Consider the following 24,197-nt stretch of genomic DNA (forward strand, 5'->3'; position numbering starts at 1 on the left):
TCTATCTATCTATCTATCTATCTATCTATCTATCTATCTATCTATCTATCTGTCTGCCATGTGTTTATCTAACCTCCTTAGCATGTTCTTAAAGGACACATTGACAGAATTGTTTTAAGATTCAAATCCATAAGTAGAGAAAGATACTTGAAAAAAATTGAGACTTTTTCTTCATGCCTGCAAAGATGTATGAATTTTTTCTTCTTTCCTCTGTTTTCTGAGAGAAAATATAAGCTAGTGGAAAGCACTTTGGTTGTGGAATCAAGTTTAATTCATAGAATCAGAGATTCAGAGCTGGGAGGGACCTTAGAGACCCTTTATTCCATCCTCCTTTAGAGATGAGCAAACAAGGCAGGAGAAGTTGAGACTTGCCTTAGGTCAAAAGGCTAATAAGTGCCAGATGCAGTCCTAGACATTGGCTGTGTGATCACAGGCAAATTCTGTAATTTCTCAGAGCCTCAGTTTCCTCCTCTCTAAAATGGGAATAATAATACTTGTTCTGCTCATCTTGATAGATGGGAATTTGGGAATGATAGAAAGTAATTGAGAAGTGAAGGAACAGAGAACAGAAGGAAGAAATCCAAGGCAGGCAGTGGAAGCATTTATAATCTTGAGGTGTGGAATTCAGTGCAATGAACTGACATTGAGGAATTGGATTCAAACTGCGAAGTAAGAATCATCTCCAGAGCCCAGCTCCTGTTACCTGTGGATACCTGACTGATTCCTGAGATCAACCAGCCACCTATTCAATGTCTATCAATTTCCTTCATTGTTCCCTATACTTGGAAAGCCTCTGCCAAAGATTGCTTACTATTGATCTGAAGTACTGAGTTTACCTTGGTGAACAGTTTCAAACCAAGGTGAACAGGGTCAAACCTGGCATTTGACTCCATCTTCAATCAAACTTGAATCTAATACTATCTTCATGGGTTTAGTTTAGATTTTAGGTAGATAGAAGGGAATATCTTAGGTAGATAGAAGGGAATAGAAGGCAGAGACAGAGTTAGAGCAGCCTCAGCCTTGCCGATGGATGAAGAAATCTTGTGAAAGATTAGATTGGTGGGAACAAGGTAGATTTGGGATAGAAATTAGGGAAAAACATAGCCCACTCACCTCACTTTATCCAAAATGTGATTTTTCAATTAACCTTGTTAACTTTAATCACAGTCAGATTGGAGTTAATTGGCCTAAGATCAGAGAAGTGTCATCAGGCCTCTGATTGAGAAAGGATTGATATCTCCACTGGGTAAAGCAAAATCCCCTAGTCTCCCGTCTGTTTCTACCATCCTTTCAATCTCAAAGGGTCATTTTGTAGAAGGCACTTTGTAAACCTTAAAGCACTTAAATGAAAGTTGTTATTTTTAGTGTCCCAATTTTACAAAGAGAAATTGTATATATATTGTAAAAAAAAAATTGAGTATAAGGATGCAGAAAAACCACTTTTTAACCAGCTTTTAAACTGTATCGTATTAAATGGGATTCTGCCTTTGAGAATTCACTCTGGATCAGTTTGTTTCAGTATGCCTGAAGATAACAGGCTGGATGGGCTTTGGCAGATATATGTTGTATATATTTGGACTCAAAAGAGTGTTTACATGAAATGCAGAGAGAGGGAGGAGTTAAAAGAACTTTTCTATCCCAGCAATCTCAGCTATGCCTTCCAGCCTCACCCTATGCAGTCTTAAGACCAAGCTTCCAAACTAGAAAAAGAACAAGATAAAAATCCCTAGTTAAACGTTTGAATGGATATCCTGAAAATCAAAGGAGAGATTAATAAAATTGAAAGTGAAAAAATTATTAAACTAATAAATAAAACTGGTTTTATGGGGGAAAAATATTCCAACAAAATAGATAAACCTTTGGTTAATGTGATTAAAAAATAAGAAAGAACACCAAATAATTGCTATAAAAATGAAATGGATGTATCAGAAATGATGATGAAATTAAAGCAATTATTAATTGCAGATTATAAAATAAACCCATGAAAATCATCAGCATTTCCATATACTACCAACAAAATACAGAAAGAAGAGATAGAAACAAAAATTCCATTTAAAATAATTAAAGACTATAAAATTCTTGGGAGTCTACCTGTTAAAACAAACCCAAGAATTATTTGAACACAATCACAAAACATTTTTCACACAAATAAAGACAGATCTAAACAACTGGAGAAATGTTAATTGCTCATAGGCAGGCCAACATAATATAACCAAAATGATAATTTTACCTAAGTTAATTTACTTATTTTATGCCATTCCAATCAAACTACCAAAGAATTATTTTACAGAGCTAGAAAAAATATTAACAAAATTCATCTGGAAGAACAAAAGGTCAAGAATATTAAGGGCTTCAATGAAAAAATAATTGTGAAAGAAGGCAGCCCCAGATTTCAAAATTTATTCCAAAATGATAATCATCAAAAGAATCTGGTACTGGCTAAGAAATAGTGGTAGATCAATGGAATAGATCAATACATAGTAGCAAATGATCATAGTCATCTAGTATTTGATAAACCCAAAGATTTAAGCTTTTATAGCAAGAACATAACATCTGAGATAAAATGTTGCAAATTCTGGAAAGCATTGGCAGAACCCAGACATGGACCAACATCTCATACTGTACACCAATGAAATCAAAATGATTTGGACATAAAGAGTAAAATCAGAAGTAAATTAGGAGAGCGTGGGAAAATCTGTGAGATCATGGGATAAAGAAAGAGTTTATATCTCAATAAGAGAGGGGAGAGAGTATATGAAATAAAATAGATACTTTTTTTTAACATTTATTAATATTCGTTTTTAACATGGTTACATGATTCATGCTCCTACTTTCCCCTTCACCCCCCTCACTCTCCTCAGCCATGGCTGATGCACATTTCCACTGGTTTTATCATGTGTCATTGATCAAAACCTATTTCCAAATTGTTGATAGTTGCATTGGTGTGGTAGTTTCGAGTCTACATCCCCAATCATGTCCACCTCAACCCATGCGTTCAAGCAGTTGTTTTTCTTACATGTTTCCTCTCCTGCAGTCCTTCCTCTGAATGTGGGTAGCGTTCTTTTCCATAAATCTCTCAGAACTGTCCTGTGTCATTGCATTGCTGCTAGTACAGAAGTCCATTACATTTGATTTTACCATAGTATATCGGTCTCTGTGTACAATGTTCTTCTGGCTCTGCTCCTTTCGCTCTGCATCAATTCCTGGAGGTCTTTCCAGTTCACATGGAATTTTTCTAGTTTATTATTCCTTTGAGCGCAATAGTTTTCCATCACCAGCATATACCACAATTTGTTCAGCCATTCCCCAATTGAAGGGCATACCCTCCTTTTCCAGTTTTTTGCCACCACAAAAAGTGCAGCTATAAATATTTTCGTACAAGTCTGTTTATTTATGATCTCTTTGGAGTACAAATCCAACAATGGTATGGCTGGATCAAAGGGCAGGCATTCTTTTATAGCCCTTTGAGCATAGTTCCAAACTGCCAGCCAGAATGGTTGGATCAGTTCACAGCTCCACCAGCAATGCATTAATGTCCCAATTTTGCCACATCCCCTCCAGCATTCATTGCTCTCCCCTTCTTTCATTTTAGCCAATCTGCTAGATGTGAGGTGATACCTCAAAGTTGTTTTGATTTGCATTTCTCTAATTATTAGAGATTTAGAACACTTTCTCATGCGCTTATTGATACTTTTGATTTCTTTACCTGAAAATTGGCTATTCATGTCTCTTGCCCATTTATCAATTGGGGAATGGCTTGATTTTTTATACAATTGATTTAACTCTTTGTATATTTGAATAATTAGACCTCTGTCAGAGTTTTTTGTTATAAAGATTTTTTCCCAATTTGTTGTTTCCCTTCTGACTTTGACTACATTGTTTTTGTTTGCACAAAAGCTTTTTAGTTTAATATAATCAAAACCATTTAATTTACATTTTGTAATTTTCTCTAACTCTTGCTTGGTTTTAAAATCTTTCCTTTCCCAGAGATCTGACAAGTATACTATTCTGTGTTCACTTAACTTATTTATAGTTTACCTCTTTATATTCAAGTCATTCACCCATTCTGAATTTATCTTGGTTTAGGGTGTGAGATATTGATCTAGACCTAATCTCTCCCATATTGTTTTCCAAATTTCCCAACAGTTTTTGTCAAATAGTGGATTCCTGTCCCAAAACTTGGGCTCTTTGGGTTTATCATACACTGTCTTGCTGATGTCATTTACCCCAAGTCTATTCCGCTGATCCTCCTTTCTGTCTCTTAGCCAGTACCATATTGTTTTGATGACTGCTGCTTTATAGTATAGTTTAATATCTGGTACTGCTAGGCCCCCTTCCTTCACATTTTTTTTCATTATTTCCCTTGATATTCTTGATCTTTTATTATTCCAAATGAAATTTGTTATATTTTTTCTAATTTAGTAAAGAAGTTTTCTGATAGTTTGATAAGTATGGTGCTAAATAGGTAAATTAATTTGGGTAGAATGGTCATTTTTATTATGTTAGCTCATCCTACCCATGAGCAATCAATGGCTTTCCAATTGTTTAGATCCAGTTTTATTTGTTTGGAAATAAAATAGATAATTTTGATTACATGAAATTAAAAATCTAAGACAATTCAAAAGGACTAATTGATGAAAAATGCTATCTACTTCCAGAGAAAAAAGTGATGAACCATGAATATAGATTCAAGCACACTTTTCTCCCAAACTTTAAAAATTTGTAGTTTTATTTTGTGTTTTCTTTTGAAACATGGCTAATATGGAAATATGTTTTGTATGATCTCACCTACATAATCAAAATTAAATTGCTTGCCTTCTCAAGGGGGAAGGCTGAGAAGAAGGGAAAGAATTTGGAAGTCCAAATTTTAAAAAAATGATAAAAACTTTTTACATGTAATTGAGAAATATTTAATGAAATCAATAGAAGTAATTTAAAGTTTAAAAACCTGGGGAAAAAAGACCAAGTTTCTAGTAGAAATCCAAATAAAAGACTCAAGATAAGTCATAATTTGAATCAGCTCACCCTAAAGTGTTAAAAAAAAAAGTCCCTTTCAAGTTAACTCTTTTGTTGCATGAGGGTGAGTTTTGACAGGTCAGTGGCAGGTGTAGTGATCTGGGAGCCCTCTTTCTTTTACAAAAAGGGAAAGAAGGAAAGAAGGAAAATCAAAGGATTTGGCATGGTGCCAGGTTAAACCATAATTCATTCTGTGGTGGAGGATCCTCTAACAGTCCCTGTGGGAATGTCATTCATTTATCTTCTGTTCTGAAAAGAAAGAAGCATGTGAAACTTGTTTTTTCATGTATCATAGGAGAGACTTTAATTGAACTGCTAGAATCACCTAATTTATTAGTACTTTTTCCTCTGTGGAGTAATGAGAACCAAAGGGAGCAAGGGAGCATATAAGTCGATTAGAAGATTCCTTTGGCTAGGAATTATACACACTGATCACGAAACTTTTTTTTTAAAAAAATATTTGCTTGTCCGCTGGACCATGGAAGAAATTGGCTGTTTATAAAGTAAAGGCATTTCTTGCTGACAGGCCTGAAGGAATCTGGAATGAAAATGTACAAAGGATTCATTTACTGTACAAGAGAGTAGCTAAAGGGTGGGGTGGTGGCCTGAAGTGACAGCAGAAAAGGCAATGTAGAATTATTAAAAATTTGGAAAATGAAGAGCTTGTTTTCAGTGATCTCCTTTTCCCAATTTAAGATTTATTTGTATAATATTCAAGTTTCAACTCTAGTCTTTTCCCATTTGCCAAGTAGATACCATCACTAATAAAAGCATGGCTTGTTTAAATAAGGAGATTGTTTAATTAGACTGATTTTGTCTTTGGAGCTATTCTTATCCTACACTTATAAGGCAGTGTTCACAGAGGAGACATTCCAGGGAGTAAGGAGTGCCTGCTCCTCACTGGTAAGCTTCTGAAGCAAGAGACACAGTCGTAGAGTATTTATTTTTGTCATTTGTTGATAGCAATGTGCCCACATCTTTTTATTTGAGGCAAAGGGGAGTGTGTAACTTTTTATTTCACGGCAAAGTTCCTTCTTAACTACTGAAACAGTGATCACATTGGAAAAGAGAGGGGGAGTCCTAGCCAACATACCTCCAGCACATAACATTAGGGAAGAAAATTTAATTAGAAACTTGATTAGAAAATGATCATATGGTCACTCTTTTGACACAATAAACAAGAAGTTAAATACTTTGGCAATTCTTAAAAACATGTGTATTTTATTTCCCTAAAATCTCAAAGAAGTTTTGGAAAATCTAATCTTTTTTGAGTGTGGGTTATATCAGTCTAGCTTGTGTTTGGGAAGCTGAGCAAAACATCTGGACTGTCCTGGGTTGCATTATTTCCTTATTCATAAATGCCCAAACAATACTTTGATTGTGGAGAACAAATTGCTGGATTTCAGGAATGAAGGACAGTTTTGCCCTCTCGCTCTGCAGTGCATCAGTAGAAAAGGAAAACTTTGAATGTGTGGGTTTTTTAAAAAATGCAAAAAGTTTACTAAATGAAGAATTTATCAAACTAAAATAAATTCTTCATTCCATTTGGATCTTGCTAAAGTTGCCCTTTTCATGGGGCTGGCTCTGATTGCTGCCTAGCCTCTTAGAATAGAGCATTTGAAAATTGTTTTCTTTCATCCATTCCAATCTGCTTTATGCTGTTTTCTATCCGGTATATAATAACCTGTTGCCTTATTTCTGTCTTTGTCACATATTGAAAGAGCCAATATCTGAGAGCAATCCTTAAATACTAAAAGAAAAATTGTCATTAGCTTGATTGGCACAAGGTGCTTTGGAGGAGAAGAGTATGGAATGGGGAGGCTTTAGATAATACTTTCTTGTGGGAGCACAATGCAGACATGTAGTAAACACTTAGTAAACCCTTTTTGATTGATTGATTGGCTATCAGCCAACAGCCACTTTTTTTGATGTCTGAAGGTGTTTTCTTTCCTGAGTTTGAAGGGATAAGTTATACAGGAATTAACTGTTCATTTCTCTTCATGACATCACATCTTTCTGTGATTTGCTGTTCTTTCAGATGGGTGAAGACACTTTATGAACTCTATAAGCTTAAGAATCACTAAGTTTTAAAGCCCGTATCATTTAGGGCCAGAGGCTTAGTTCCTACAGTTTGACCATAGCTGCTCCTCCAACTCACACTTTTGTTTTAATAGGAGCACATTTTTCTTCATTGCATTATTGTGGAATCAGTTCATTTAAATGAGACTAGATCACTTATTTTGCCAAATGAGAAATCCAATGGTCATAAGAATTGAAGGAACATTATGAGGCAATATATATTTCAAGTCGGGATTAGGGTTCAAAGCCCAGGTCCAATCTTTGTTATCTGAATGACCTTGGACAATTCAGTGAACCTCTTTAGGTCTCAGTTTCCTCATCATTGTGAAATGATGGAATTGAACTAAATGATCTCTAGGGTGCACCCTTTGAAGGTATTTGGAGAAAGGAAGGCAACAAATGTTTAAGGCACAATGCTAAGTACCTTATAAATATTATCTCATTTGATCTTCACAACAACCCTTGGGGGTAGGTGTTATAATGATATTTTGCAATTGAGGAAACTGAGGTTGACAGGGGTAAAGTGATATTAAGACCACATTTCAACTCAGCTCTACTTGCCTCTATCCACTGTGCCACCTACCTGTAAAATCACCTGATCCACTAAGCTTTCCTTTATCAATTTAATTTTGGTTGCCATTATACATCCTTTAATACTTAATGCCTAAGAGACAGCTAGGTGACCCAGTGGATAGAGTGCCAGACCTGGAGTCAGGAGGTCCTGAATTCAAATGTGGCCTTAAGACACTTGCTAGCTGTGCAACTCTGGGCATATTACTTAACCCTATTTGCCTTGCTCTTGCCCCTTCTGTCTTACTGTTGTTACCAAGACAGAGAGTAAGGATTAAAAAATACTTAAAGCCTTATGTTTGTACTTTATTATGTTTGTTGATACTTTGTAAGTATTTTTACATCATTTATGTATATTTTGTCACCAGTTAGATTATAAGTGCCTTGAAGGCAGGGGCTATGACTTCTTTTTCTTTTGTATTTGCTGTATAGTGCCTCATAATGCTATAAGGGTCAGAAATATTGGCAGACTGACTGTACTGGGTGGGGTAGACTTCCCTCTCTGTTCTGGACGTACACCTCTTGGACTGAGCAGTATTAAAATGGCCTCCAAAGTTGGGAAAATCACGTCATGTCATGTGTTTGTGGCTTTGTTGGCTTCCTCACTGCTGACCTCAAGATTTGGAATTTTGACCAAGTGGTAATAATTTTTCATGCCCGCTTAGTGAGTCATATGTAGGTTGTCAGACTGGTTGTTCGGTTGAGCTAGATTAAAAAAAATGTAACTCATAATATTAAGCTAACATTTATATTGTACTTACTGTGTGCTAGGAACTGTGCTAAGTGATTTGCAATTATTATCTCTGATTCTCACAACAATCTTCAGGAGTAGGTGATATTATCCTCATTTTACAAATGAGGAAATGGAGGCAGACAGAGGTTAAGTGACTTGCTCAGGGTAATACAGCTAATAAGTGTCTAAGGCTGGTTTAAAATAGGGTATATGTGCATGTATATGTGTATTTTGTATTTATTTTGGGGGTATACATTATGGAGCACTTGGGTTCAAATTGAGAAAACAGCAAGAAAGCAAGAACCACAATGAAACAGAAAAAAAGAACATTTGTTGAAAAGGTATAACAGCATTGGGATGTCCCAGCAAAGCTGCATTAGTGGTGTTATCTGGATCAAGCTTCATCCGTCTCCTTTATCCCAACTGTCCCTAGGTTTGCAACCTAGAGAACCCCGTAGTGCTCCAGATAATTATAGATAATATTGATAAGGAGGCTTTGTTGACCATTAGTGTTCAAGCTAGTTTATTCCCTGGCTAAACAGGTAGGGATCATTCTGCTGGTTAGCTGGCTTCAGACAGCAGTTACCAAGAAAACAAAAACCAAGAGCAAAGCAAAACCTTTGTTCATCTTATCTTTACTTATAAAGTCTTCTGGAAATATTTTGTCTTCTGCAGTCTTCTCTCTATGGGAAAAAAAAGTTTTTTCAGTTCCTTTGTGTGGGTTGCTGGAAAAGACTTTCTGATAAGTTGAAGAATGTTTGACTTAAGTTGGTCTTGAGGCATATTCAGTGATTTTTTGCAGACCAGCTTTTGATCAGGTATGACTGTAATGTCTGTCATCTGGGCTACAGTAGAATAACTTAGTGAGAGAAACATAAGTGGGGAAATCTTTTTGGAAAGTATAGCAATATTTATTCCTCTGTTCTTTCTCCAAGCCCCCCTGGGAGTTCTCAGAACAAACCCCAGAAAAGATAAAAAAGCAAGTTGTGACTGAGGAGACATGCTTCAACTCTTTCCATTTTTCTTGAAATTATATATATATATGCATACATATATATATATATTTGGTGGAGAATGGAATACCAAGTCTCCACTCCCATCCCACACCTACACTAGGCACATTTTTGCCTGGATGTCATCTCAGTTATAGTTTTGATGGTCTGAGGATGATCTCTAGGGTGCTCTTTCCTTTTAATAGTCTTTTTATTCCAGCATTACTCAGCTGTCCCAAGGGCATTCTTGATGGCCCCTCAAAGGTTCAGTATCTTTCTTCAACTCTGTGCCTCTTGTCTCTTCAGGGAAGGTGCTATCATTTATATGATGGGGTGAAATAAGGGGGACCTCTCATAGATCTCCTTGTGCCTTTCCCTCTGACTAATCTCTAATTCCCTTACTCCTACACCACTGAGCCACTTTTGTTATTTGCCTGGGGATGCTGAGGCTGGTGATACATTCTATTCTAGTGTTGAAGTGGGGGCAGTCTCAGCCATGAGGGTCCATATCAGTCACTTGGGAAAGAGAAATGGTTTGTAGTCACAAGTAGTCACTGATGTCTCTTCCTCTTTTATAGTTTATAGAGGATTCCTCCCCCCTACCCCTTCCTACTCTCCTCTTTTTTGTCTTAGCTATGCTCTTTAGCTGACTGTGTCATGTGTATCTTGTGGAGGTCCAAATTGTGGGCATACTAGGACAGAGAGAGTCATCACATGGTAACAAAAAGAGCTCCATTAAATGGGAATGAGCTTAGATTTCCCCAAGAAGGAATCTTTTGGCTAAGATCTTGAGAAAGAACTGCCTGGAGAGGAATCTTACACGGAGTCTTCGAGAAGCCCAGTGAGGGCAATCCAGTTATTTCAGACCATCTGGAGTATATAGTCTAGAGAGTCAAATCAGTTTCTGGAAAGTTATTATAGATAAGATGTTCTTGCTGACTACATTCAAATACTGGTTACTACCTGACTGAGCAGGTGTTGATAGGTCTGCATGTTGGGTTGAGACAATAGTTACCATTATAGGTGAAACCAAAAGAGTCTCTTGGCTCTTTCTTTCCATATGAGGTCTTCTGTAATTTCATGCTGCCTAAAGAGAAATGAAGAAAATAAGAGCTGAAGAGAACTTTTCTATTTTTTTCTGCAGTAAGAGTAGAGAAGTATGACCTCTAAGAAATGAAGAGAGACCTCATACTAAGTCAGTTGCTGAGTCTCTATATTTTCAAACCTGATTGACTGAGAATGGTGGTGCCACTAACAGAAATGGTGAAGTTAAGAGAAAGAAGAGCAGTTGAGTGTGGGAAGATGAGTTCAGCAAATATTTTGAAAAAGACCATGAATTCTCTGAATAGCACTTTGCTGGTTTGATTGTGCTCATGAAAAAAGGTGGTCAGAAGCCCTGTAGTTTCCATGTGGGAAAATGGGTTAGATCTAGTGGTATTTCACTAGACCCTACACTAGAGCAAAGGATTCTCTAGTTAGACAATCACACTGATGATGGGTGCAGTTCACTGGAAACCATTGCTGGCGTCTAAGTTTAGCCAAATGTTTATATGTTTGCTAATTCTCTTTCTGGTTGAATACTCTCTGCATGAATCACTTTCAAGTATTTAGTTGGAATATTCAGGAAAAACATTGCAATTATGTAAAACAAATGGATAATTTCTGTTTCTTTTAATTAATGGTTAGTTCTCTCAGTGTGCCTGGAATCTAATTTATGTAAGTTCAAAACTGAGATAAATAGTTTTTCTTTAGGATTAAAGTAACTTTTTCTCATAAACCTAGAACAATTATTTTATATCTTCACCTCTCCCCCCATAAAATATACTATATAATAGAGTATATCATTGAGGATGTCCAAGAAAAGTGATTTATTTTGTGTAAGTTAACTGTTTTGACATGTAAAGCTTAAAGCAGTATAACATCTGCTCCTAAGCTAAATTAATCTAAAAGGAAATAAACCTGAATTTAATAAATGTTGTTTAAACACTATTAATCTATCAGTCTGAGAAAAATTATGAAAACTATTTGAGCAGAGTGATTTTTGATAGTGATCAAATTCCTAATGTAGGAACTTTTTCCCATCCTTTAAGGGGATGAAAGTTAAAACCCAAATGGGAATTATTTGTTATTGGAGTTGAGGATGGATGTCTAAGGGTATCTGTAGTTCTGAACCAGAATTTTAAGTTATACTACTGGTTAAAAAAATTAAAAATCAACCATTTAATTTGATCATCACCTCAAATGTTACCTTAACATCAAATAGTCAACCCTTTGGGTAGGGGTAGAAAATCTTCAGTGGTCTTTAGTGGCTGAAAAAACACACCCCCTGGTATAATGAGGTACAATTTCTGTTGAGTCTTCCATACTTAGCTGAAGTGGGTGCCAAATTGGGAGCAGGGGGCTGATTTTGAAATCTTACCTTAAGTCTTAAAAAAACTAAGATTTATGATCACCTATGCACAATCAGTGTAATGAAGGAATGTAATTGTAACCTTCACTTTTCCAGGTGAATTTTGTGGCATGCCAGCTATTTGCTTTACTTGCTGCTTTCTGGTTTCGCATCTACTTGAGTCCTGAGAAGGCAAGTTCTGCTGTTCGCCATGCCTTTGCCGCCATTTTTGGAATCTATTTTGTCATCTTTTGCTTTGGATGGTGAGTACTGAACCTCATCAATACCATTACTTACATCTGGATCTCATCACCTATATGTCATTACTCTATCTTACATCATGGAAGGAGAGTTATTATATGTCTTGCTTTAAGTAGGCTGATTGACAGTAAGAAAGTTTTCTGTAGGGTTGAATAATTTTTTGGGGAGCCAGTTAAGTTCTTATTTGGTAGAAGTCCTAGAAATGGGAATTTGGGGAACCAGAATTTATGACTGTTACATTTCTGAGATTTTTATGTTATCCAGAAATATGAACTGTGGGTAGGCAGCTCAGAATGTGGCATATAATTTCCTCCCTTTTCAGCATACAAATGTCATGAGAAGACTGAACTTTAGTTCATTTCAGCAGATACTTACAAAGTCCCCACTATGTTTAGGGTTCTTTGTTTGGCATTTGTGATACAAAGTCAAAAATAATAGTTCCTGTCCTAAGTAGCTTATATTCTATTCAAGGCCCCAGGGGAAAGGCCCTCTGAAATCCAGTCTTGATTATCCATTAACCTCCAGAATGCTTTGTTCATTATAAAGGTTCTCATCTCTTTTAGACTATCAAATCTACATAAAACAATGATGTGAGTCTTTATGGATTCAGGTCACTTCAACAGACCATTAGTATTTTAACTATTAGACTTTATAAATAGTCTCAATGGGTCCTTGAACCATTTTGGAATCCAATCTCTTTAACTCATGGAATGATTGCTAGCTGATGTGTTATTTTTCCTTGGAATAAATGCATACCTATACAACAAAAGTTTTAGGTGATGTGAAGGTAGAGCAATGGGTAAATGACTGACTTGCTATTGCCAAGTTTTACATGCTTCATAGATGTTGGATAACAATTTCTGTCCTTTTTTATGTGTTTTAAGGTATTCCATACACCTCTTTGTGTTGGTGTTAATATGTTATGGAATCCTGATTACTGCAAGTATGCGCAACATTCACAGGTGAGACTATGATCATGAAAACCGACAAACTGTGATTCTCTTGGAGTTTGTAGTATTCTCTCCTGGATTCCAGGGCCTTGTCTTCCATATCTGAGAGGGATTGGTGTCAATCACATGTAGTTGCTTGTTATTATTCTTCATTCTGAAGGAATGGCAAATAATACCTTCCTTCACTTGACTTGTGTAGGCTTAAGACCACATTTGCTTGGGCAGATCTCTTACCAGCAACACATATTTATTTAGTTCAAGTCACAAATTTTTCATCACTGAATCTGTACAAGGTACTATACTACGTACCAAGGACATAGAGATGGGAAATTACACAATTTCTGCCCTCAGGGAATTTATAGTGGGTACCAGATTAAATGTGTGCTTGTAAGGAACATTGTATTTTTAGAGCCTGATGGTATAACATAGGATGAGATGTGGTCTTAATCCTTACAAAACTTAGAGGAGTTGGGAGAAAAGGATATCTACCCACATGTGAGTATACAGAGACAAAATAATTTAGGCAATGAATGGTAGGGATAGGAAGTACTATAGGATTTCAGAAGCAAGAATAATGACAGAAAATGGGTTATTTTAGAAGATTTCATGGCAGAGGTGACCACTGAACATTACCTTGAAGTAACAAAGAATATAGAGGAGGACATTTTGGGTATGAGCAATGGCTTAAACAAAAGTATAGAGCCTGAATTTATAAAGGTTTTTTTTTTTTTTTTTTTTTTTTTACACGGGACAGTAAATAGGCCAGTTTGTCTGAAGAAAAGTGTTAATGTAGGGATGTGGTATGGATTAAGGTTGAGACAGTAGTTAGAGAATTGATTGTGGTAGGTTCTGAGTACCTATGGAAGGGATTTGGATTCTATAGTATTCTGTAGGAATTGGGGAACCACTGACATTTTTTAAATGGAGGTAAGTGATTCTGGCCATGATCATGTTTTAAATAGGGTAGATTGGAAAGGAGAGAAACTAGAACAAAGGTGACCAGTTAGTTGAATAAGAACTAAGGGCAGGCCATTGTGTTTATCAATTAAGAAATCATTGTCAGTCTTTGAGAGTACAGTTTCAGAAGAGTAGTAGAAAGCATTTGGAAATCAGATCATAGCACGTTCAGGAACGAATGGATTGGATAGAAATAGATGCACATATGTTTTACCCTCTCAATGGGTGAAAGAGGGTGAGGAAGGAGGGAGAGAATTTGGAACTGAAAATAAAAGATTCAATGATTGCTTTCCATTTTTCATCTTCAACCTTCATAACATTTGACATTACTGACTAGCCCTTCCTATTCTTTACCTCTCTTGGCTTCAGTGACATCACATTTTCCAGGTGCTTTTTTTACTTTTTAATACCTTTTTTTTGTCTCTTTTACTAATACCATATTTCCTTCAAGTCCTTCACTATTGTTTCTTCCATGGTTCTGTCCTTGGCTTTCTTCTTTCTTCCTCCTGCCCAACTCTTTTCATATTCTCTATCATAGAAAGTCCTTATTAGTCCCTACCTATAATCTCTTACTTTCCTTTGAGAGGCAGCATATTATAAGGGATAGAGAGCTGGGTTAGGAGTTAGTAAGACCTGATTTCAAGTTATTTAGTCTGTTTGCCTCAGTTCCCTCATCTGTCAAATTAGATGGAGAAGAAAATAGCAAACCTCTCTAATATCTTTACCAAGAAAACCCTGAATGGGGTCAAGTAATGGTTGGCCATGATTGAACAAACAAAATATTTTTTATATATACCAATGTCTTCCACCATTAGAAGGTGAGCTCCTTTCTGGGAGGAAAGTAATTGTATGCCCAGTGCCTAGTATAGAGCTTGCACATAGTAGGTACTTGATAAATACTTGTCAGTTAATGATAAGTTGTATGGTATGTGCCTTTCTGCATTGATAGAGGTTCTTTCTCCCTTGGAGTATGATGAAATCATAAGTTTCAGGGAAAAATGTATATTAATTATCACAAATTGACAGATGAATCTCAATTCTATACCTGCAGCCTTGACCACCCTCCTGAGCTTCCGGTTTTCCTCTCTAACCATTTGTAGGAAATCTCTATCTGAATGTTCTAACTTAACATTATTATTTTTTGTTTTTTGAGTTTATTATTTTCTCCCTTAAAATTTCACTTTTTTTGAATGTCACTGTTTTTCTCTTTGGCACTGGAAGTCACGAAGTCTGGCATGTTTGAAACCTTGATGTTATTTTTGACTCTTTCCTCTCCTTTATTGCATATATCTGCATGACCAAGTTTTGTTGATTCAATGTCTGCAATATCTCTTTTCCCTTCCCTTTTCTCCTGTCAGTGCCCTTGTAAGGCCTTCATTAGCACTACTCTGAAAAGTGCAATAAGTCTGCAGTCCTCCATTCTTTATCTCCTCTGACAGGGTGTATATATGCATGGATCTAGTCTGTTTTAATGACTTCCTAATTATCTTCCTTCCTCGACTCACACATTTCCAATCCATCTTTTTTACAGATAACAAAATGATTTTCTTAAATCCCGGGTATATCTTTACCAAGAAAACCCCAAGAGTTAATAAGAGCTAGCTAGCATATGCCAGGCATGATGCCAATCGCTTTACAAATACTATTTCATGTGATCATCATGACAAGCTTGGGAGGTAGATGCTATTATATTCCTTATGGTACAACTAGAGAAAACCTAGGCAAACAAAGGTTAAGTAACTTAGCCAAGGTTCAGAAGCTCACAAGTGTCTAAGGCTGAATAAGAATTTAGGTCTTTCTGACTCCAGGCCTAGTGCTTTATTTACTGTGCCATCTAGCTAATTTTACATGTGTACCCGAACACACATACACTATATGTGTTTTATATATATATGTATATATACATAGACATACATAGACATGTATATCTGAAATATTTTATTATAATTATGCATTTATTTTTAACATAGCTATAAATAATATGTTAATATAATGATACATAGTTATAAAATAGAATTGTATTCATAATTATAATGTATCATATATGTATAATTGTTATACTTTATTCTTATTCTATGGTCTAGTCTTATTTCATTATTGTCTTCATAATCACACAGTACTTAATATGTGTTTGTTGATTGCCTGGTCATTCATTCCTATGCCCAGAAAACTTCAGAGGCTCCCTTTTGTGTAATCAGTAAAGTTAAGACTCTTTTAGGGGAGCAGCTAGGTGGCTCAGTGCAATGAGAGCCAGACCTGGAGTTCTTTGGTTCAAATCTGGCCTCAGATACTCCCTAGCTGTGTGAACCTGGACAGGTCACTTCACATCCATTGTCTAGCACTTAATGCTCATCTACCTTAAAGGTAAGGGTTTAAAAAAACAAACAAACAGCAAAAGTCTTTTGCCTTCCATTCAAGTCCTACCATAGTATTACACTGCCCTCCCTTTCCATCTTTATCTAATATTATTTCCTTTTTGACAGTGTGTATACTTTAGCCAGACTTGGCTGTCTCTAACTTCCCCTTCCCCAGATTTCTTGCTCACTCTTTTTTTTTTTAATTAAAAAAAATTTTTTTTTAGACCCTTAACTTCTGTGTATTGGCTCCTTGGTGGAAGAGTGGTAAAGGTGGGCAATGGGGGTCAAGTGACTTGCCCAGGGTCACACAGCTGGGAAGTGTCTCAGCCTGGATTTGAACCTAGGACCTTCCGTCTCTAGGCCTGACTCTCAATTCACTGAGCTACCCAGCTGCCCTCTTGCTCACTCTTGACTCTATCTCTGGTCACACTTTTTGTTATCGGTCAACAAAGATTTCCTACTGTGTGCTAGGTGCTCTGTTAGCTGCTGGGATTTTCACATTACTCTTCTTATGCCTAAATCATCATCCCTGCTTTCCCAGATAAATTTCTCTCTTTCCTTTGAAATATAGTCAAATTTGCCACTTCCATTCCTCTTTTATCACCATTTATCATTAATGACTTTTCCACTTGGATCTGATGTAGCACTTGTACTACTCTAAGGAATGTATTATTTATTACTATGTTACTTCTCTTATAGTATAATACAGTGTATTATTACTGTATCTCTGTGTGTGACTCCTATTCTCTCAGTTAGATTATGAGCTTCAGGAAGGATGAGACCATGTCTTATGTAAGATTCATATCTCTCCTAGAGCCTAGCAACATGCTCCATATTCAGAAGGTGCTTTAATAAATTAATTCTTATTACAAGATCTATTATTTTAAAATTCCTAGACTAATGAAGAATGACTATTGCTGTTATTTCAAGTCCTCTCAGGAAACTTTAGATTAGTGTCATCCAGTGGTTTTAGTCTTGACCCACCCATTTGGAGTTTTCTTGGCAAAGACACTAGATTGTTTTGCTATTTACTTCTCGAGCTCATTTTATTGATGAAGAAACTGAGGCAGACAAGTTTAAATCACTCATCTAGAGCCACATAGCCAGTAAGTATCTAAGGCTGGAATTACTCAAGTGTTTTGGACCCCAGATTGAGTTGTCCCTCCACTGTGGCACCTAACTTCCCCTTTAGACTATTTCTAGCTTTAAGTATTTGTTGTCTTTGAAAATAGAATAAGAGACAATAATAACACGATCACCCTTCTCTCCCTTTTTCCTTAAATATTTTATCTAAAAGTGGCTATCACAAGTGAACTCCAAGGAGATTTTTGACAAAATAACATTGGCATTATTCTTCTCCCCTCAATAGGTTTGGAAATTTAAATTTTTCAGTTTATAACCTCACAGCCTCTTGCAATAAATTTCTTATCAGTTGTAGAACAAATGTTTTTAGATACTTTTAGATTTTATAGTCACTCAGTTTTGAGTCCAGACAGACTGTGGAGAGCAATAATCAAATAATCATTGTTCCAAGTATACTCCTTGCTAGGGATTTTATCATTTGTTCCAGACGGGTGATTAGGTAATTCATCTCTTTCTCCCTTGGAAAGCCTAGCTATAAAGTATTGGAAATGCTACACATAATAATGCAAAGTGTTTGTAACCTATTTTCAAAGTTTGGCTTTCCTCGTATTGACTTTGGAGGTAGTTGAAAACTGAACCAATAATTCTCTGCATCTGTACAGCACATTTCCAATTACTTTACACATGGTAATTTGTCTATTAGCCCAACACCCATGGGATCCCAGTGGGGTGAATGCCACGTGAGAGATGAAAGACTACAAAGCTAGCTAGAGAGCCAGTCAGTGACTTGTCTAGGTTCATTGTTTTCATCGGCATCCAGGAATGGGGTCCCCTGATCCTGACGAATTGTAGAACTTTGCAGTCAGCCTGTGACTGTTTTTGCTTTAGCACATGGTAATATTATGGTTACACAGGGACATATCACAATGCCAGAAAGCAAAGATGCCAAACTTAGTTCTTTCTCTATTTGCTTGTATTGTTGCCAGTCTTACAGAAGGGAGTAAATTAAAGTTCCAGATGGATAAACTAGATGCAGAACTCAGCTAGCTTAAAAGGTAATAAAATTCTAACATTCTTCCCCATTATAGGTACCTGAATTGACAGACAACACATGAATCTGAAATAATCAATCAACAAGTATTCATTTAGAATTTATGGTATGCCAGGCACTATACTAAGTGCTTGAGATAGGAATACAAAAACAGAGTCCCAGGCCGTAATTTGCTCTTTGGTTAGCTGAGTCACATGAATTTTAGGAAATGGGGACTGGACTGTTGATCACAGATTTCTATAACTGGAAGGAATATCAGAGGTTATCTTATCATAGAGAGACAGTAGGAGAGGTGCTAGATTTATAGTTTAAAAATAACTGAGCTCTAATCCTGTTTTTTTTTTTTTTTTTTTAGAATTTACCAGGTGTGTGGTCATTGGTGGAAGCTTCAGTTTCCTCTCCTATATATATTGTTGTTCTTCAGTTATTTTTCACTTGTTTCCGACTTCATGACCTCATTTGCGATTTTCTTGGCCATGATACTGGTATAATTTGCCATTTCTTTCTCCAGCTCATTTTAGAGATGAGTAAACTGAGGCAAACAGGGTGAATTGACTTGCTCAGGGTCGCCTAGCTGGTAAATGGGTTTTCCTGACTCCAGGCCTAGCACTATCCACTATACCACCTAGCTGCCCCATCTATAAAATGGAAAAGGTAACAATTAGGTAACAACGTACCTTATAGGGTTGTTGTGAGGCTTAAATGAGACATGAATACAGCAAATATCAGCTGTAATTAGTTTGCCCAGTTCCCACATTTTATATGTGAAAAAAGTTAAGGCCCAAATGCCTGGATAATGACTGCTGAGTTAGACTCCAGGGAATAGAAAACTCAGCATCTGCTATAAAGTGAATCAATTCAATTCAGCCTATTCAAACAAAGTAGAGCACAATGCAATTCCCATTTAGATGGGACGACTTAGTATGAAGAACCAGGATAGTTTTGTCCATGGAATCCACTTAGTGCATTATGCCATCACGTCTGGCACCCTTTTGTAAATGGCCAATATTACCAAAGACTTAAATTAAGCTGGCTTTAGCCTTCTGGACATGGGAAAGTGGAGGCCAGGCAGAGTCACGGCAACAGCTAATGTGAAGGCCAAGAAAGGGTGGCAGAGAGAGTTACATCTGGCAGTTCACAGGAATAAGTCAGACACCACATAGAGGGTATCACAATAAGTCAGAGGGTCATTCTGAACTTCCTTGAGTGTAACATTGATCCCTTGGGTGATGGTGAAGCCTATGGACCCCTTCACAAAATCATGTTTTTAAATGCATCAAATAAGATGCAAGAGATTACAAAGGAAATTATATTGAAGTACAGTTCTCAAATTTAACATTAAAAAAAGGATTGAAGACCCCAGATTAGGAGCTCTAACTGGATGGTCTTCTGACTGTACCCTGAATTCCTATCTTATACTTTCTGAATTTAGGGGTATATTTGCAGAAAGTAAATAGGACACTTACTAGCTGTGTGGCCTTGAGCAAGTCAGGTTGGAGAAGAAAATAACAAACCACTCCAGTATCTTTGCCAAGAAAACCCGAAATAGGGTCACAAAAAATCAGACATAACTGAAATGAATCAACAACAAGAACATCCCAGTTTTCTACCTCTATAGGAAAATTACATTTTCTTAATTAGTCATTTTATTTATAATTAAATGGTATTTATTTTCATTTTTAATAATTTATTTTGCAGTTGATAATATGATATATGAAAAGCATCCAGAAGTATCTTCTTATGGACCCATCATACTATACAGGATATCCCAAAGTCTTTTGAGCCATTTTGTTATTATGATGATATTATTAATGATGATTACATTAGATGATAATCTAATCTTTGCTGAACTGTATTTCTAGGTACTCCTTTGTGGTAGCAATGGGTTATCTCACAGTATGCCATATAAGTCGGATATACATATTCCACTACGGGATTCTCACTACAGATTTTTCAGGGTAAGTACCTTCATGAACCTGGATAATGACTGTTGAGTTTGACTCCTTCACTTATTTCTAGGGAGTATCTTTATGGCCTGAAATATTGAATGTTTAAGCAGATAAAAATAATTACTTGTTTTTGGAAAGAGCACTCTGTTCATGGAGCCAGCATGATAGATTTGATTACTTAGTGTTTTGTGGCTGCGGACTATACTACTAGCTCTGGACAACCATCTCACTGTGGGGCACATAAAGAACCTGGCAAGAGGGTGTGGATCTATATCAGTACAAAATTTTCACAACTTCTGGAGGAAAACCCCTACAATTCTAAGCATATAACCTATTGATGGTAGATTATCTTCATATAATAATCACAACCCATCATAGAATGATAGAATTCTATAACTGGAAGGAATATCAGAGGTTATTTTATCATAGAATGGCAGTGGGAAAAGTATTTGTAGTTAAAAAAGAACTGAGCTCAAATCATGAATATTAGAATCTATTAGTTGTGTGATCATTGGTAGTTGAAAACCGCTCTAAGCCTCAGTTTTCTCATCAGTAAAATTTTCAGTTGTTTAGTCTTGTCTGATTCTTCACGATCCCATTTGGAGTTTTCTTTGCAAAGATACTAGAGTGATTTGCCATTTCTTTCTCCATCTCATTTTTCAGATGAGGAAACTGAGGCAAACAGGATTAGGTGATATGCTCAGGGTCACACAGTAACATCCAAGGCCATGTTTGAATTCAGGAAGGTGATTCTTTTTGACTTCATGTCCAGTACTCTATCTAATCTGCCACATAGCTGCCCCATCTATAAAATGGACATACTAATAAATGGGGATACTTAACTTTATAGGGTTGTTGTGAGGCTCAAACGAGAGGTGAGTGTAGTTCTTTGCAACCTTAAAGTACAATGTAACTATCAGCTATAATTAGTTTATCCAATTCCCACATTTTATAAATGAGCCATCTGACACTCAAAAAGGTTAAGTTCCAGGGTCATTCCTCTATTAAATGACAAACTAGGAATAGAAATTTGATCTTTCTCTGCTCCCTCCACTTGCTTTCAGAAATAGCCATCAAGGCAAAATTACTATTGAGGACAACAGTGTTATTTCTACAGGTTACCTGGAGAGATGCTTGTTTATATTAGTCAGTTAGTAGGTTCTGATGAAAGGGTTTTTACTTCCACTTTCCTCAGGGCCCAAGTTGAATCTCATTGGAATTAACAAATTCCTGAACCACAGAAAATTACAATTAATTAAGCTGAGTTTTCTATCTCTACCCCTATCCTACCCAACGACAACCAGTCCATTTAAGATTCAGAGTTCAAGAACGACTATTCCAATCCTCTTCATTTGGTTTTAAGTGCAAAACTATCAAGCCTTCTTATGTCTCCCCAGTTGGATTTTCTTAATATAATTCATATCATGAGATGGCACTGAAAGGGGAAAGAAATGAACACAACTGAAAATGCAGTGGGTTTGAAAGTATGGAAAGCTTTTGTATAGCATCAGGGGAAGACCAAGACAATGCCTTGATCATATCATTTTTACCTCCAAGGGTACAGCCTGGCTACATTTATCTAAGTGTTGTTTATCCTGTGACACTAGATAATTATATTTTGAATTTCTTTTTTTTAAAGCAATACTTGTGTTACATTACTGACATTGGCATACATCAGAGATGTTGCAGGTTCAATTCCAGACCATCACAATAAAAAGTCACATGAATTTTTTGGTTTCTCAGTGAATATAAACTTTGCGTTTATACTATATTGAACCAGACACCAGGTCCAGTACTCTATCCAATGGCTTTCTAGTAATGGAGAGTGGTGAGTGACTGCAGGTGTGCCCACAGAGATGGCTCTATATTCCCTTTTTGGCACACATGCCATAGGCTCACCATCACTGACTTAACCTTTTATATGTGAGTTTGACATCAGTGCTGCAATACCTCTTGAAGTGAATGAACTATTAACACACCTAGGCAATCTCCATTTTGTAGCCAAGAAAGTGTGCAATAACATTATAACTAAAAGAACCAATGTACATACTTTAATTTTAAAATACTTTATTACTAAAAACTGCTAGCCATCACCTGAGCCTTCACAGACTCATAATCTTTTTGTTTGTAAAGGTGTCTTTTCTCTATGTTGATGACTGCTGACTTATCAGAGTGATGGTAGCTGAAGGCTAGGGTGGCTGTGGCAATTTCTTAAAATCAAACAACAATGAAGTTTGTTGCATTGATCTATTCTTCCTTTCTCTTGAATACTTGAGGCCATTGTAGGTAGATAATTTCATTATCATTGTGTCTCAGGGAATTGGGATGATTCGAGGAAAGGGAGATGGACTGGCTGATCAGTGGACTAGATCAGTGGACATTTGTTGATTGGGTTCACTGTCTTATATGTTGTTGATGCCCCAAAACAATTACAATATCATTGTACACAGATCACCATAACAGATATAATAATAATTAAAAGTTTTGAAATACTGTGAGAATTACAAAAGTGTGATATAGATGTGATGTGAGCACATGCTGTTAGAAAAATGATACTGATAGACTTGTTTGACCTAGGGTTACCACAAACCTTCAATCTATAAAAAATTCAATATTTGTGACTTGCAATAAAACAAAGTATTTTATACTTTGGGAAGGAATATTTGGGAAGGAATAAGAAGTAAAATACCCATCTAATACCTGCTAATGTCTTCCTTCCCCCAAAATTATTTTGTATTTTTTTGGTATATTCGTTATGTGTACATTTTGTCTCTACCACCCCAATGGAATATAATTTCCTTGTGCTTGAGGCCTTTTACACTTTTGTTTTCGTATTGGCAGCTCCTCGTACAGTGTCTGCTATGTAGCAGGTGCTTAGTGATTGTTGGTTGGTTGACACACTATGATTTTTTTTAAATATATGAGGTATTTAGGGAAGAGTAGTACACCAGTCACAAGGATTTGTCAGTCCCTTTTCAGGGTTACTTTCCTTCTTTGGTGTCCACCTGCCACCCATCTTTGTCTGTGGCTCCAAGAAGCTATAGCATGCATGGTGTGGTAACCTGGTAAAACTGTCTTGGAAGACAAGCTAAATCAGGTTGAAAGTAACTGACAGCCCTCCAACCTGTTGGTGAATCAGCAGGGTGTCTATCCCAAATTTGTTTAGATACTATTGGAACAGGCAGATGAAAACTATTTGTTCCTTCCACTATGAAGGAGGCAGAAGCACTTGCTGTGGAGTGCTTAAAACTTGGTTAGAAATTGAAGAATCCAAGGTCATTCACTGCATCTTGAACTGTCAGTTATCTTGGCTTTGTCTTGCCACTGGACTTTGATGGCCTTAGAAGAGACAGTGGGCTGACGATTTTGTGCAACTCTGCCTCACTTATATCCAATTTATGTGTGATGTCATTTTGATCTTATTTGAGTGAACAGGATAGCAACCAACCAATTTCTTTAACTTCTAAGTGGCCTAAGTTTTTTTTTTAAGGGAAAATCTTTTGTAGTTCATCTCTTTGCCCACATTGTGCTAGTCCTTCCTATTAATCTTTTCTTGGGAATTTTTTAATATTTCTTTTCTTTCCCATTTAAAAAACCCTCTTATTTTCTATGTTAGAATTGATGCTAAATATTCGTTCAAAAGCAGAAGAGTGGCAAGGGTTAAGCAATTGTAGTTGAGTGACTTGTCCAAGGTCACACAGCTAGGAAGAGTTGGAGGCCAGATTTAAACCCAGGACCTCCCATCTTCAAGCTTGGCTCTTTATTCACATAGCCGCATACGTGTCCTTGAATATTTATTTTCTATATACA

General features: G+C 36.5%; 1 protein-coding gene across 1 annotated transcript in view; it reads left to right on the forward strand.

Annotated features, from left to right (window-relative positions):
- The window catches only part of MBOAT1 (membrane bound O-acyltransferase domain containing 1), a 138,790-nt gene that overhangs the window by 51,019 nt on the left and 63,574 nt on the right, over positions 1–24,197 (forward strand). The window contains exons 2-4 of the mRNA XM_044658130.1: positions 11,897–12,042; positions 12,925–13,002; positions 20,301–20,396. Of these exons, the coding sequence (XP_044514065.1) occupies positions 11,897–12,042; positions 12,925–13,002; positions 20,301–20,396 (320 nt within the window). The remainder of the gene's footprint in view (positions 1–11,896; positions 12,043–12,924; positions 13,003–20,300; positions 20,397–24,197) is intronic.

This window comes from Gracilinanus agilis, chromosome 1, assembly GCF_016433145.1.
Source record: "Gracilinanus agilis isolate LMUSP501 chromosome 1, AgileGrace, whole genome shotgun sequence".
Lineage (NCBI taxonomy): Eukaryota > Metazoa > Chordata > Mammalia > Didelphimorphia > Didelphidae > Gracilinanus > Gracilinanus agilis.